This window comes from Chelonia mydas, chromosome 1 (assembly GCF_015237465.2).
Source record: "Chelonia mydas isolate rCheMyd1 chromosome 1, rCheMyd1.pri.v2, whole genome shotgun sequence".
Taxonomy (NCBI): Eukaryota; Metazoa; Chordata; order Testudines; family Cheloniidae; genus Chelonia; species Chelonia mydas.
In genome coordinates this window covers 758,611-774,180 of record NC_057849.1, presented here as the reverse complement: position 1 = coordinate 774,180, position 15,570 = coordinate 758,611, and the positions used below count along the sequence as shown (strand labels likewise).

Sequence of the window (15,570 nt, the reverse complement as noted above, 5' to 3'; positions counted from 1 at the left end):
CCCACCCCTGGGCCCCAGCTCTGCCGATGCCCCTCACTCCCGACCCGCAGCCCCCTGCTAGCCCAGCCCTGCCCCGCCCCTCCCAGCTCTGCCTGTGCCCCTCACTCCCGACCCGCAGCCCCCTGCCCGTACCCGCGCCCGTGCCCCTGCCCCTCACTCCCGACCCGCAGCCCCCCCTTCCCGTTGGCGCCGGGCCCGCCAGGGGGCGCTGTTCGCTCGCGGATCCGCCGCCCGTGCGGGCTCGGGCTCAGTCGGTCCCGGCGCTGGAGCCGAGCGGAGGCTGCGGCGGGTCCGGACCGGGGACGTGGGCGCCGCCCGGGCGAGCCGCCGCGAGGCGCCGGGGATGGGCGCGGCCGGAGCTCTGGACCCGCGGCGCATGAACGAGACGCTGCAGCGGCTGCTGTGCGCGGGGGGGCCCGGCAACGCCTCGGGCTGGAACCGGAGCCTCTGCGACCCGCTGCGGAGCCCCGCAGGTGAGACCGGCCCCCCCGTACCGCCCCCCCCGCCGAGACCGGCCCCCCCCCCCTCTCTCTGCCCCGGGCCCCCCAGTGAGACCGGCCCCCCCCCGTACCGCCCCCCCCGCTGAGACCGCCCCCCCCCCGCCTCTTTCTGCCCCGGGCCCCCAGGTGAGACCGGCCCCCCCCCGTACCGGCCCCCCCTGCCTCTCTCTGCCCCGGGCCCCCAGGTGAGACCGGCGCCCCCCCGTACCGCCCCCCCCGCCGAGACCGGCCCCCCCGCCTCTCTCTGCCCCGGGCCCCCAGGTGAGACCGGCGCCCCCCCGTACCGCCCCCCCGCGCCGAGACCGGCCCCCCCTGCCTCTCTCTGCCCCGGGCCCCCAGGTGAGACCGGCGCCCCCCCGTACCGCCCCCCCCGCCGAGACCGGGCCCCCCCGCCTCTCTCTGCCCCGGGCCCCCCGGTGAGACCGGCGCCCCCCCGTACCGCCCCCCCCCCGCCGAGACCGGCCCCCCCCCCCGCCTCTCTCTGCCCCGGGTCCCCAGGTGAGACCGGCGCCCCCCCGTACCCCCCCCCCCGCCGAGACCGGCCCCCCCGGGCCGACCGCCCCCCTGCCCCGTGTGCCATACTCCCCGCACTGCCCCCAGCCCCAGGGCTCGGCCTTCGCTAAGATGCGGCCAGGGTCTCTGCTGCCACGGTGGGGGTGAGTCCCAGGGGCTCTATCCTGCGCCCCCCACGTCTGGGGCAGGGAGCCTCTGACTCTGGGAGCTGCTGGGCTGGGAATCTGGGGGGAAAGGGGTTCTTCTGCAAGGGAGAGGCTGTTCCAGCCCCCCCCCCTCGCCCCAGCCCTGCCGGTGCCCCTCACTCCCAGCCCTGCGCCCCCAGCCCTGCCGGTGCCCCTCACTCCCAGCCCTGCGCCCCAAGCCCTGCCAGTGCCCCTCACTCCCAGCCCACAGCCCCCCACAGCCCTGCCGGTGCCCCTCACTCCCAGCCCACAGCCCCCCCCCAGCCCTGCCGGTGCCCCTCACTCCCAGCCCTGCGCCCCCAGCCCTGCCGGTGCCCCTCACTCCCAGCCCTGCGCCCCCAGCCCTGCCGGTGCCCCTCACTCCCAGCCCTGCGCCCCCAGCCCTTCCGGTGCCCTCACTCCCAGCCCACAGCCCCCTGCCAGTGCCCCTCACTCCCAGCCCTGCGCCCCAAGCCCTGCCAGTGCCCCTCACTCCCAGCCCACAGCCCCCCCCAGCCCTTCCGGTGCCCCTCACTCCCAGCCCTGCGCCCCCAGCCCTTCCGGTGCCCCTCACTCCCAGCCCTGCGCCCCCAGCCCTTCCGGTGCCCCTCACTCCCAGCCCTGCGCCCCAAGCCCTGCCGGTGCCCCTCTCTCCCAGCCCTGCCGGTGCCCCTCACTCCCAGCCCTGCGCCCCCAGCCCTGCCGGTGCCCCTCACTCCCAGCCCTGCGCCCCCAGCCCTGCCGGTGCCCCTCACTCCCAGCCCTGCGCCCCCAGCCCTGCCGGTGCCCCTCACTCCCAGCCCTGCGCCCCCAGCCCTGCCAGTGCCCCTCACTCCCAGCCCACAGCCCCCCCCAGCCCTGTCGGTGCCCCTCACTCCCAGCCCTGCGCCCCCAGCCCTTCCGGTGCCCCTCACTCCCAGCCCTGCGCCCCCAGCCCTTCCGGTGCCCCTCACTCCCAGCCCTGCGCCCCAAGCCCTGCCGGTGCCCCTCACTCCCAGCCCTGCCGGTGCCCCTCACTCCCAGCCCTGCGCCCCAAGCCCTGCCAGTGCCCCTCACTCCCAGCCCACAGCCCCCCCCAGCCCTGCCGGTGCCCCTCACTCCCAGCCCTGCGCCCCCAGCCCTGCCGGTGCCCCTCACTCCCAGCCCTGCCGGTGCCCCTCACTCCCAGCCCTGCCCCCCCAGCCCTGCCGGTGCCCCTCACTCCCAGCCCACAGCCCCCCAAGCCCTGCCGGTGCCCCTCACTCCCAGCCCTGCGCCCCCAGCCCTGCCGGTGCCCCTCACTCCCAGCCCACAGCCCCCCCCCCAGCCCTGCCGGTGCCCCTCACTCCCAGCCCTGCGCCCCCAGCCCTGCCGGTGCCCCTCACTCCCAGCCCTGCGCCCCCAGCCCTGCCGGTGCCCCTCACTCCCAGCCCTGCGCCCCCAGCCCTGCCGGTGCCCCTCACTCCCAGCCCTGCGCCCCCAGCCCTTCCGGTGCCCTCACTCCCAGCCCACAGCCCCCTGCCAGTGCCCCTCACTCCCAGCCCTGCGCCCCAAGCCCTGCCGGTGCCCCTCACTCCCAGCCCACAGCCCCCCCCCAGCCCTTCCGGTGCCCCTCACTCCCAGCCCTGCGCCCCCAGCCCTTCCGGTGCCCCTCACTCCCAGCCCTGCGCCCCAAGCCCTGCCGGTGCCCCTCTCTCCCAGCCCTGCCGGTGCCCCTCACTCCCAGCTCTGCGCCCCCAGCCCTGCCGGTGCCCCTCACTCCCAGCCCTGCGCCCCAAGCCCTGCCGGTGCCCCTCACTCCCAGCCCACAGCCCCCCCCAGCCCTTCCGGTGCCCCTCACTCCCAGCCCTGCGCCCCCAGCCCTTCCGGTGCCCCTCACTCCCAGCCCTGCGCCCCAAGCCCTGCCGGTGCCCCTCACTCCCAGCCCTGCCGGTGCCCCTCACTCCCAGCCCTGCGCCCCAAGCCCTGCCAGTGCCCCTCACTCCCAGCCCACAGCCCCCCCCAGCCCTGCCGGTGCCCCTCACTCCCAGCCCTGCGCCCCCAGCCCTGCCGGTGCCCCTCACTCCCAGCCCTGCCCCCCCCAGCCCTGCCGGTGCCCCTCACTCCCAGCCCACAGCCCCCCAAGCCCTGCCGGTGCCCCTCACTCCCAGCCCTGCGCCCCCAGCCCTGCCGGTGCCCCTCACTCCCAGCCCTGCGCCCCCAGCCCTGCCGGTGCCCCTCACTCCCAGCCCACAGCCCCCCCCCAGCCCTGCCGGTGCCCCTCACTCCCAGCCCTGCGCCCCCAGCCCTGCCGGTGCCCCTCACTCCCAGCCCACAGCCCCCCCCAGCCCTGCCGGTGCCCCTCACTCCCAGCCCTGTGCCCCAAGCCCTGCCGGTGCCCCTCACTCCCAGCCCACAGCCCCCCCCAGCCCTGCCGGTGCCCCTCACTCCCAGCCCACAGCCCCCCCCAGCCCTGCCGGTGCCCCTCACTCCCAGCCCTGCCCCCCCAGCCCTGCCGGTGCCCCTCACTCCCAGCCCTGCCCCCCCAGCCCTGCCGGTGCCCCTCACTCCCAGCCCACAGCCCCCCCCAAGCCCTGCCGGTGCCCCTCACTCCCAGCCCACAGGCCCCCCCCCCCCCCCCCGCCCAGCTGTGATTCTCTCTTAGGCAGAGGAAAGGTGGGTTGTGCTGCCCTCCCAGTGTGCACCCAGGGGGGCGTGGGGCACGTGGGGGGAACGCCCCCCCCCACAGGGGTGTGGAAGGCACCCTTAGGTGCAGGGTGCCGAGTGCTGGAATCTGGGGCCTTCCCCTCACGGGGGCACTAGTCCGGCCCTGGCCTGGGGGTGCTGGACTAGGGCTGCTGGGGTCCCCGTGACCCCCCCAGGCCGGCTCTGTGCGGAGGTGTCCCTGGGCCCGAGCTGCCCGTGACCGCCGCGCAGGGAGGGGCGTTGGCTCCCCGCCTCCGTCCAGACGGGCGTCCAGCCTGGGGCCGGGTTTGTCCCTTGTTTCCGTGTCTGGCTTCTCGCCCTGTCGGTGCCCCTCACTCCCGACCCAGCCCCTGGCTCCCCGCCCCCCAGCCACCGGACTGGAGCCACCCCGGCCCGGGGCTCGGCCCTGTGCAGGTACCAGAGCCTCTGCTCTCCTGCCCACCCCCCGGGCGTTTGGCCCAGAGGGGCCCGGGGGGGTCGCTAGTCCGCTGTGACCCCGGATCCTTTGGTGTCCCGCTGAGCCGGCGTGTGGCACCGGCTCCCAGAGCCAGGGGCAGGGGAATCTCCAGGCCTTGCCAGCGTGGCCCCCGGGAAACCAGCCGTTTGCCCAGGACTCGTAGCCGGCGCCGCGTGGCTGTGCTGGGATCCACGGCCATGCGCCGCACCCCCACTTATCAGTCCCTGTGAGGGGCCCCCCGGGCTCCAGCCGCCTGCGGCCCCTGCCCGGGTGCCCCCGACGTCCAGCGGCCTGTTCCGGCCGATCGCTCGGCAGCTGGCGCCAGCCCCGGGCGGACACGGACGCTGGGCTGCCGGGGCCCTTGGGTGACCTTGGCCTGCCCGGTGGGGCCGGGGCAGCTGGACGCCCCGGCTGAGGCCCCCGGGAGTTGGCGCCAGGCTGGGGAGGGAGGGGCCCGGCCAGAGCGCGCAGGCCGGGGGGCTCATCCCTCCTCCACCTGGGCTCTCAGGGCTTTATCGTCACCGCGATCCAGCTGGGGCAACTGAGGGCCCAGGGCAAGGGAGGTTAATGGAGCAGCATCCCCCAGACCCCACAACAACCACCAGCCCCCTGGGACCGAGTCCGGCTCGGACTCCCTCCCACGTCTCTGTCGCCCTGGGCGTGAGGCCAGCTTGTTCCCGGAGCCCCCCCGGTCCCCTACCCAGAGCGCCCCCGAGCATCCCCTGCCGGACATGGGACACAGGCTCCCTGAGCCTCCCCTGAGCACCCCGCCGGACCCGGTCCCCTGCCCAGAGTTCCCCCCCGAGCCCTCCCGCCGGACACGGGACAGAGCCCCCTCCTAAGCCCCCCCCAGTCCCCTGCCCAGAGCCCCCCTGAGCACCCCCCGCCGGACACAGGACAGAGCCCCACTGAGCCTCCCCTGAGCCCCCCGCCAGACATGGGACTGAGCCCCCCTGGTCCCCTGCCCAGAGCCTCCCCTGAGCATCCCCCGCCGGACATGGGACAGAGCCCCCGCGAGCCCCCTCACCGGTTCCATGCCCAGAGCCCCCCTGAGCACCCCACACCGGACACAGGACAGAGCCCCTCCTGAGCCTCCCCTGCCCTGAGCGCCCTCTGAGTCCCCCCCCCGCCCCGAACCCCCTGCCCGCTCTGTGCTGGCTGGTCCCACTGTGGGGGTTCGGGGTGAGGGGCGTGCGAGCCATCGGGGGTGGCGGCGCTGTTACCCCGGGGACTGGGGCAACGCCGCTCAGGCTCGGGGAGCTGCAACCGGCCTGGCGGTGCCCAGTCCCCCCTGCCCGCCCCACGGCGGTGCACCCTGGTTCCAGCCTGCCAGCAAGTGCCCCCCGAGCCAGGCCGCAGAGACTCTTGGGCACCTCTGGGGAGGAGAACGGCGAGCCCACGTGCTGCACCGTGCACCTCGCTGGGCTGCAGACTGTCCAGGGCAGGTCTCTGCCCAGGGCCACTCCGGTGGGGCTCCCAGCTCCCCCGGGCCAGGGCCAGCCCCTCGCAGCCCGGAGCCCCGAGTGGATCAACTGTCCCCGGGATTCCTCCTGCGGGGGAGGTGGCCGGGGCCCCGCACGGCTGGTCGGACTCGGCCGATTGCCTCTCTCTGGCCTCGCTCTGGGGGCTCGATAGCCCCAGCGATGCCATGGCCTTCCTGGGCCCTGCCAGCTCCCGGCCAGGGGACCGTGGGGTGGTGAGTTCCACAGGCCAACGGGGCTCGGGGCTGAGAGGCGTTTCCTCTGCCCCGTCAGTTCAGCGACTCCCCCTCGGTCTGGGGGACGCAGGAGGTAACGGGTCAGACTCCCGATTCTCTCCCGTCGGCCCTGGGCAGCCCGGCCTGGTCGCTCTCCCCGGGCAGGAATCTCTCCGGCCACTGAGAGTTCCCAGAGCCCATCTCTGCCCCCACCTCTCTTCCACACCGGGGGGTGGACCCAGCGCGGTGCCCGGGGGGGGAGTCGGGGGGAGCGGACCCAGCGCAGTGCCCGGGGGGGGAGTCGGGGGGAGCGGACCCAGCGCAGTGCCCGGGGGGAGTCGGGGGGAGCGGCCCCAGCGCGGCGCCCGGGGGGGAGTCGGGGGGAGCGGACCCAGCGCAGCGCCCGGGGGGAATCAGGGGGAGTGGACCCAGCGCAGTGCCCGGGGGGGGAGTCGGGGGGAGCGGACCCAGCGCGGCGCCCCGGGGGGAGTCAAGGGGAGCGGACCCAGCGCGGCGCCCGGGGGGGGGAGTCAAGGGGAGCGGACCCAGCGCGGCGCCCGGGGGCGGGAGTCGGGGGGAGCAGACCCAGCGCGGCGCCCGGGGGGGGAGTCGGGGGGAGCAGACCCAGCGCGGCGCCCGGGGGGGGAGTCGGGGGGAGCGGCCCCAGCGTGGCGCCCGGGGGGGAGTCAGGGGGAGCGGCCCCAGCGCGGCGCCCGGGGGGAATCAGGGGGAGCGGACCCAGCGCAGTGCCCGGGGGGAATCAGGGGGAGCGGACCCAGCGCAGTGCCCGGGGGGAGTCGGGGGGAGCGGACCCAGCGCAGTGCCCGGGGGGGAGTCAGGGGGAGCGGCCCCAGCGCGGCGCCCGGGGGGAATCAGGGGGAGCGGACCCAGCGCAGTGCCCGGGGGGGGAGTCGGGGGGAGCGGACCCAGCGCGGTGCCCCGGGGGGAGTCAAGGGGAGCGGACCCAGCGCGGCGCCCGGGGGGGGAGTCGGGGGGAGCGGACCCAGCTCGGCGCCCGGGGGGGGAGTCAAGGGGAGCGGACCCAGCGCGGCGCCGGGGGGGGAGTCAGGGGGAGCGGACCCAGCGCGGTGCCCGGGGGGAGTCAAGGGGAGCGGACCCAGCGCGGTGCCCCGGGGGGAGTCAAGGGGAGCGGACCCAGCGCGGCGCCCGGGGGGGGAGTCGGGGGGAGCGGACCCAGCTCGGCGCCCGGGGGGGGAGTCAAGGGGAGCGGACCCAGCGCGGCGCCTGGGGGGGAGTCAGGGGGAGCGGACCCAGCGCGGTGCCCGGGGGGAGTCAAGGGGAGCGGACCCAGCGCGGCGCCTGGGGGGGAGTCAGGGGGACCGGACCCAGCGCGGTGCCCGGGGGGAGTCAAGGGGAGCGGACTGCCACACTGGTCCCCACCGGGGTGTTGTGCCCGGCCGTCAGCCCTGCGGCTGCCCCGGTGCCGTGTGCTACTTTGAGTTCAGGACAGGATCTTTTCGGGGGGGACAAGGAATCCATGTATCGATCCCCACTGTGTCATCGGCATAGGGTGGATATTACACTCCCGCACTCACACTCACACACACACCGTCTCCTCGTTACCAGCTCGTTGCTCCCCTGAACTTCACTGGCCAGGTGAGTTCGACGGGGGAGGGGTGGAGCCGGGCTCCCGCCGATCCGGATCGATGCTCCCATGTTGACAAGACGAGACCCGGGGTCCTCTGCACGACACCTCGCACGTATAGCCGCTTCCCTCTCCTGCAAATCGAGCCCAGCGTCAAAATCTGTGTCTGTGGGTCCCCGGCGGCGCTTCCTTCTGGGCGCTGTCCCACTGCCCCACATTTACGTCCAGAGAGGGCGTTTTCAAAAGAAGGTGCCGTGTCTAACCCCCAAGGCCGTCAACACGTCTGCTCTTCCGCCGTGAGCCCACTGGGCCGGTTTTGCTGTTCTTGGCCCTGGCTCCCATCCCCTCTCGTCCCCTAACGCCCCTACTCTACTTGCGCTATATTGATGACCTCTTCATCATCTGGACCCATGGAAAAGAAGCCCTTGAGGAATTCCACCATGATTTCAACAATTTCCGTCCCACCATCAACCTCAGCCTGGTCCAGTCCACACAAGAGATCCACTTCCTGGACACTACGGTGCTAATAAGCGATGGTGACATAAACACCACCCTATACCGGAAACCTACTGACCGCTATTCCTACCTACATGCCTCCAGCTTTCACCCTGACCACACCACACGATCCATCGTCTACAGCCAAGCTCTGCGATACAACCGCATTTGCTCCAACCCCTCAGACAGAGACAAACACCTACAAGATCTCTATCAAGCATTCTTACAACTACAGTACCCACCTGCGGAAGTGAAGAAACAGATTTACAGAGCCAGAAGAGTTCCCAGAAGTCACCTACTACAGGACAGGCCCAACAAAGAAAATAACAGAACGCCACTAGCCGTCACCTTCAGCCCCCAACTAGAACCCCTCCAACGCATCATCAAGGATCTACAACCTATCCTGAAGGATGACCCAACACTCTCACAAATCTTGGGAGACAGGCCAGTCCTTGCCTACAGACAGCCCCCCAACCTGAAGCAAATACTCGCCAGCAACCACATACCACACAACAGAACCACTAACCCAGGAACCTATCCTTGCAACAAAGCCCGTTGCCAACTGTGCCCACATATCTATTCAGGGGACACCATCACAGGGCCTAATCACATCAGCCACAGTATCAGAGGCTCGTTCACCTGCACATCCACCAATGTGATATATGCCATCATGTGCCAGCAATGCCCCTCTGCCATGTACATTGGACAGTCTCTACGTAAAAGAATAAATGGACACAAATCAGACGTCAAGAATTATGACATTCATAAACCAGTCGGAGAACACTTCAATCTCTCTGGTCACTCGATTTCAGACCTAAAAGTGGCAATTCTTCAACACAACACTTCAAAAACAGACTCCAAGGAGAGACTGCTGAATTGGAATTAATTTGCAAACTGAATACAATTAACTTAGGCTTGAATAAAGACTGGGAGTGGATGGGTCATTACACAAAGTAAAACTATTTCCCCAAGTTTATTGCCCGGCCCCACCCCCACTGTTCCTCAGACCTTCTTGTCAACTGCTGGAAATGGCCCACCTACAAAAGGTCGTCCCCCGTCCCCCCCGCCCTCTCCCCTGCTGGTAATAGCTCACCTTACCTGATCACTCTGGTTACAGTGTGTATGGTAGCACCCATTGTTTCATGTTCTCTGTGTATATAAATCTCCCCACTGTATTTTCCACTGCACGCATCCGATGAAGTGAGCTGTAGCTCACGAAAGCTTATGCTCTAATAAATTGGTTAGTCTCTAAGGTGCCACAAGTACTCCTTTTCTTTTTGCGGATACAGACGAACACGGCTGCTCCTCTGAAACCTCTCCGAGGGTTGCGGCCGTCTGGAGGTGCCGGCCTTCCGCCGCCCCCGTTCACGCCTCGTTCATCCAACCGGGCAATGGATTAAAACGGGGGGCGGGGACCTTGTTCTGCTCCTCACGAAAAGACGTTTTTTGACATTATACCAAGGCTCAATACAAGGTTTTCTATACGAGGATCTGACACAAAGTTGCATGAAAACAGAGGCCGCGCATGGACAGACCCAAGACACGGTTGTGCGAAGGGGCCTGGCACGAAGTCGCGTGGAAGTTCTGCGAAGATGCTTGATGCGGAGATTTATCGACAGCCAGGAGAGGCTGTGCCCGGAGGGGACGGGGAGCAGCGGGCGCAGGGTGGGAGCTGGCAGACAGCGGCCAGCCTGGCCCAGCCACAGAGCCTGAGGCAGAGTCAGTGGGGGCCCCCCCAGGCACCATCATGGGCATCCTGGCTCCCAGCCCCCCTGCTCTAACCCACCACACCCCCCTCCCCAAGCCAGGCAGGACCCAGGCATCCTGCCACCAGACCTCCACCCCCCACCCCCTCCCGAGCCAGGCAGGACCCAGGCATCCTGCCACCAGACCTCCACCCCCTCCCGAGCCAGGCAGGACCCAGGCATCCTGCCACCAGCCCCCCACCCCCTCCCGAGCCAGGCAGGACCCAGGCGTCCTGCCCCCGGCCTCACGCTGCCTCTGCATCCCCACAGACCTGGACTTCACGGTGCGGGTCCTGCTCTACTCGCTGATCTTCCTGCTCAGCGTCTTCGGGAACTCGCTCATCGTCGTGGTCCTGGCCCTGAACCGGCGGCTCCGCACCGTCACCAACTGCTTCCTGCTCTCGCTGGCGCTGAGCGACCTGCTGCTGGCCCTGTGCTGTATGCCCTTCACCCTGCTGCCCAACCTCATGGGCACCTTCGTCTTCGGCACCGCCGTCTGCAAGCTCATGGCCTATCTCATGAGTGAGTGCCGCGGGGCTGGGGGGGCCGGGGGCTGGGCAGGGCCAGGCATCTGGGTGTGCCAGGACCAGGGAGCTGGGGGGGGGCCGGGGGCTGGGCAGGGCTGGGCATCTGGGTGTGCCAGGACCGGGGAGCTGGGGGGGCCGGGGGCTGGGCGGGGCCAGGCATCTGGGTGTGCCAGGACCGGGGAGCTGGGGGGGGCCGGGGGCTGGGGGGGGGCCGGGGGCTGGGCAGGGCTGGGCATCTGGGTGTGCCAGGACCAGGGAGCTGGGGGGGCCGGGGGCTGGGCAGGGCTGGGCATCTGGGTGTGCCAGGACCAGGGAGCTGGGGGGGCCGGGGGCTGGGCGGGGCCAGGCATCTGGGTGTGCCAGGACCGGGGAGCTGGGGGGGGCCGGGGGCTGGGCAGGGCTGGGCATCTGGGTGTGCCAGGACCGGGGAGCTGGGGGGGCTGGGGGCTGGGCAGGGCTGGGCATCTGGGTGTGCCAGGACCAGGGAGCGGGGGGGGGGCTGGGGGCTGGGCAGGGCTGGGCATCTGGGTGTGCCAGGACCGGGGAGCTGGGGGGGCCGGGGGCTGGGCAGGGCTGGGCATCTGGGTGTGCCAGGACCAGGGAGCGGGGGGGGGGCTGGGGGCTGGGCAGGGCTGGGCATCTGGGTGTGCCAGGACCAGGGAGCTGGGGGGGCTGGGGGCTGGGCAGGGCTGGGCATCTGGGTGTGCCAGGACCAGGGAGCTGGGGGGGGCCGGGGGCTGGGCAGGGCTGGGCATCTGGGTGTGCCAGGACCAGGGAGCGGGGGGGGCCGGGGGCTGGGCAGGGCTGGGCATCTGGGTGTGCCAGGACCAGGGAGCTGGGGGGGCCGGGGGCTGGGCAGGGCTGGGCATCTGGGTGTGCCAGGACCGGGGAGCTGGGGGGGCTGGGGGCTGGGCAGGGCTGGGCATCTGGGTGTGCCAGGACCAGGGAGCGGGGGGGGGGCTGGGGGCTGGGCAGGGCTGGGCATCTGGGTGTGCCAGGACCGGGGAGCTGGGGGGGCTGGGGGCTGGGTGGGGCCGGGCATCTGGGTGTGCCAGGACCGGGGAGCTGGGGGGGCGGCGGGCTGGGCAGGGCTGGGGATCTGGGTGTGCCAGGACCGGGGGGCTGGGCGGGGCCGGGGGCTGGGCAGGGCCAGGCATCTGGGTGTGCCAGGGCTGGGGGGGCCGGGGGCTGGGCAGGGCTGGGGATCTGGGTGTGCCAGCACCGGGGAGCTGGGGGGGCCAGGGGCTGGGGAGCTGGGGGGCCAGGGGCTGGGGATCTGGGTGTGCCAGGACCGGGGAGCTGGGGGGGCCGGGGGCTGGGCAGGCCTGGGGATCCAGCTCGGGGTGGGGGGGGAGTGGGTAGCCAGGGAGCTCCTGGGCAGAGCTGCCAGCCCTGGCTGGTGCCGGGGGCAGGAGTCAGGCCTGGGTCGGTCTCCCTGCCCCTGGGAGCGGCGCTGGGTGCCCGGTTCGCCTGCTGACCCCCGCGCTGGGCAGGGCCGGGTGCAGGCCTGGGGGGCGGTTCTCACGTGGCGTCCCCCCGCCCCAGGCATGTCCGTCAGCGTCTCCACCTTCAGCCTGGTGGCGATCGCCATTGAGCGGTACAGCGCCATCTGCAACCCGCTGCAGTCCCGCGTGTGGCAGACCCGCTCCCATGCCTACCGGGTCATCGCCAGCACCTGGCTGCTCTCCCTGCTGCTCATGCTGCCCTACGCCATCTACAGCACCACGGTGCCCGTGCCCGCCCGGCCCGGCCTCGCCCAGTGCCAGCACCGCTGGCCCAACCAGCACTTCACACAGGCCTGGTGAGTCGCCCGCTCCGAGCCGTGGGCCCCCGAGCCTCCCTGCGCTGCGCCCCCCGTCACGGGGTCCCCGGGCGAGAGCCGCTCCCTACGGAGCCGGGCAGGACTCTGGGGCAGTCTCCTCTCGGGGAGCCGCCTGTCTGCAGGACACACAGCTCCCCCGGCTCCACCTTCCTGGGTCTGACCTCAGAGCCTCCAGCCTCCTCTGCCCCTCCGTGCGCTTCCCACAGCCAGTCCGCCCAGGCGGGGTCCTGGGGAAGCCAGAGGGTCCTGCCCCCCAACTCCGCAGTCAGACGTGACTCTCAGCCAGCCGGGGAAACAGAGGTTTATTAGACGACAGGAACATGGTTTAAAACAGAGCTTGTAGGTGCAGAGAACAGGACCCCTCAACTGGGTCCATTTTGGGGGGCAGTGAGCCAGACAACCCCGTCTGCCCTTCACTCCACGTCCCCAGCCAGCCCCAAACTGCCTCCCCCTCCAGCCCCACCTCCTCTGGGCTTTCCCCTTTCCCGGGCCAGGAGGTCTCCTGATTCCTTTGTTCTCCAACCCTTTAGCTCTCACCTTGCCGGGGGAAGGGCCCCGGCCATCAGTTGCCAGGAGACAGAGTGTCGGCCATTTATGTACCCTGGCCCTTTGCTCTGCAACAATCACACCCCCTTATCCCACCCCCTAGAGACTTAAGAAATGCTGAGGGGAAACTGAGGCACCCACCCAGTGTTCAGAGAGAACATTAAGAACAGTCCCGCTTTGTCACATCCCCACTGTGCCCCCTACCCCACTGTGCCCCCAGCACCGCCCCCCCCCCACTGCACTGGGTCCTGGCCTGGGCAAGCAGCAGGTGCTGGGCTCCGGCCCAGAGGACGCGCTGCCCGGGGCGGTGCCGGGAGCCAGGCCCCTGTTGGGATGGGGCAGCCGGAGTGGGAAGCACAGCATGGCTGACTGCGGGGGTGTCCAGGCCATGGGGGTTCTGCCAGCACCTTGGGGGGCCCCAGGCCCAGCCTGGCGGTGGGCTCGGACGGAGCAGGGCCCGGGAGGGGGGTGGCACACGGGCAGCCAGGCTGAGGGGCTCCCGTGTGACAGGCTGTGCCCGCTCCAGGTACATCCTGCTGCTCCTCATCCTCTTCTTCATCCCCGGCGTGGTGATGGCCGTGGCCTATGGACTCATCTCCCGCGAGCTGTACCGCGGCATCCGCTTCGAGACGGACGTCAAGAGAGAAGCCACAGGTGAGTGAGAGGCTGAGAGCCCCTGGCCCCCCCCCCAGCCATGCGCACTCCCCCGGACCCCCCCCGGCCATGCGCACGCCCCCAGGCCCCCCCCCCATCCACACACACCTCCTTTGGGGCCCCCATTCACATGCCCAGCCCCCCCCCCGTCCATGCACACCCCCGGCCCTCCGCATCCACGCACACCCCCAGACTCCCCACCCCCGTCCACGCGCATGCCTCCGGCCCCCCCATCCACATACACCACCCTTGGGGCCCCCATTCACACCCCCGGCTTCCCGCATCCACACACATCCCTGTCCACTTGGTAGCCCGGAAATCAGTGACTTTCAGCACAGTCCATCTTGGGAGTCCTGGGCCAGACACCCTGGATTCCCCGGTCCAGCCCCCCCACGCAGGCCTCCAGCCACCCAGTCTGACACCCCCCTGTTCTCCTCTGTCTCTTTGTCTCGCTTCCCAGCAAAAGGTGTCACCTGGTCGCACCCCCCTCCTGGGTCTCTGGTCACACAGGTGCAAACAGCTGGGCAGCCTCACCTGCCCTGAGGGCCTCAGCAAAATCACACCCCCAGTTCCCACCCCCGTAGGGTTGGTGCAGCACCGAGGGAAACTGAGGCACACCCAGTTTTGGTATAGGACTGTAAGACTCGCATGCAACATAACAAGATGAATAAAACCTCACTTCGTCACACCGTCCATCCCCGGGATCCCTCATTCACACCCGCCGACCCCCCCCATCCACCCCTGGGGCCCCCCGGTGCTCCCCATCCGCTTCCCGGGCCCCCACCCCTTGGACTCCTTGGGCCTGTCGGCTGACGGGCGGGAGCAGGCCGACCCCTGGCTCTGACGCGGGGCGACCCGTGGCTCTGCTCTCTCGCCAGGTCTCCGGCACGGTGCCGCGGAGCCCCTGGCGCCGGGGCTGGAGGACGACGGGTGCTACGTGCAGCTGGCCAGGCCGGGGGGGGTGCTGGAGCTGAGCTCGCTGGGCCGGGCGGGCGCGGGGGGGGCGCAGGAGGACGGCGCCCGCGTCAACAGCTCGCAGGCCAAGCTGCTGGCCAAGAAGCGGGTGATCCGCATGCTGATTGTCATCGTGCTCATGTTCTTCCTCTGCTGGCTGCCCGTCTTCTCCGCCAACACCTGGCGCGCCTTCGCCCCGGCCTCGGCCCAGCGGGCGCTCTCGGGTGCCCCCATCTCCTTCATCCACCTGCTGTCCTACACCTCGGCCTGCGCCAACCCCCTCATCTACTGCTTCATGAACCGGCGCTTCCGCACCGCCTCCACCGCCACCTTGGCCCGCTGCCGGCCCCGGCGCCCGCGCCGCCCCCCGCCCGACGGCGACGTGCCTGCCACGGGCACCTCCCTCTCCAAGACCAGCTACACCACCGTCAGCAGCCTGGGGCCCCCCTAGCCCCCCAGCAGCCTGGGGCTTCCCCAGGCCCTCCCCCCCATCAGCAGCCTGGGGCCCCCCTAGCCCCCTGCCAACAGCCTGGGGCCTCACGGACCCCTCCCGCCGCCGGCAGTCCCCCTGCAGGCAGCCTAGGGCCACCTTGAGTCCCCTCTGCCCCTGTCTCTTACCCGCCCCCCCCCAGCGCTGTGCAGTCCCATGGACTCCTAAAGGCCAGGGCCTGGGCTCCCTGGTGCTGGAAGTGGGGCCGAGGAAGGCCGTGCCCCAGCGGGAGGCTGGGCTCTGGATTGGGGTTGGTGTCCCGAGGGCCGGGCTCGGGGCCACGCTGGGCTTAGGGTCACCAACGTGAATCGGGCTCGATCTCCTGGAGGCTGCTGCAGCCAACCCGGGGGATTTGCCAGGCAGCGCAGTGGGGCTAAGGCAGGCTCTCTGCTGCCCTGGCCCTGCACCGCCCCCAGAACTGGCCGGCATGTCCAGGCGCAGGGGGGCCAAGGGGTCTCCATATGCTGCCCCCACATCCAGCGCCGGCTCTGCAGCTCCCATTGGCCAGGAACTGCGGCCAATGGGAGCTGCGGGGGTGGTGCCTGCAGGCAGGGGCAGGGACATGCCAACTGCTTTCGGGACTGGCGCAGGGCCAGGGCAGGCAGGGAGCCTGCCTTAGCCCCTCTGTGCCGCTGACCGGAGCCACCTGAGCCACCTGCCAGAGCCTGCACCCCTCACCCCCTCCTGCACCCCAACCCCCAGTCCTGAGCCCCCTCCCAGAGCCTGCACCCGAAACC

General features: G+C 71.2%; 1 protein-coding gene across 1 annotated transcript; it reads left to right on the top strand.

Annotated features, from left to right (window-relative positions):
• The first annotated feature begins 243 nt into the window (after window positions 1–243).
• On the top strand, window positions 244–15,569 carry CCKBR (cholecystokinin B receptor). The gene is made up of 5 exons (XM_037889535.2): window positions 244–473; window positions 10,111–10,362; window positions 11,913–12,168; window positions 13,262–13,389; window positions 14,268–15,569. The coding sequence occupies exons 1-5, from the start codon at window positions 344–346 to the stop codon at window positions 14,792–14,794; spliced, it is 1,293 nt and encodes a 430-aa protein (XP_037745463.1). The 5' UTR covers window positions 244–343; the 3' UTR covers window positions 14,795–15,569.
• Window position 15,570: the final 1 nt, after the last annotated feature.

Excerpts from the sequence above, each read along its gene's own strand:
- CCKBR (XM_037889535.2), top strand. The coding sequence starts at position 344 with ATGGGCGCGGCCGGAGCTCTGGACCCGCGGCGCATGAACGAGACGCTG. Across the intron at positions 10,363-11,912 it reads GCTCATGGCCTATCTCATGA|GCATGTCCGTCAGCGTCTCC; the intron begins GTGAGTGCCGCG and ends CCCCCGCCCCAG. Across the intron at positions 12,169-13,261 it reads CAGCACTTCACACAGGCCTG|GTACATCCTGCTGCTCCTCA; the intron begins GTGAGTCGCCCG and ends TGCCCGCTCCAG.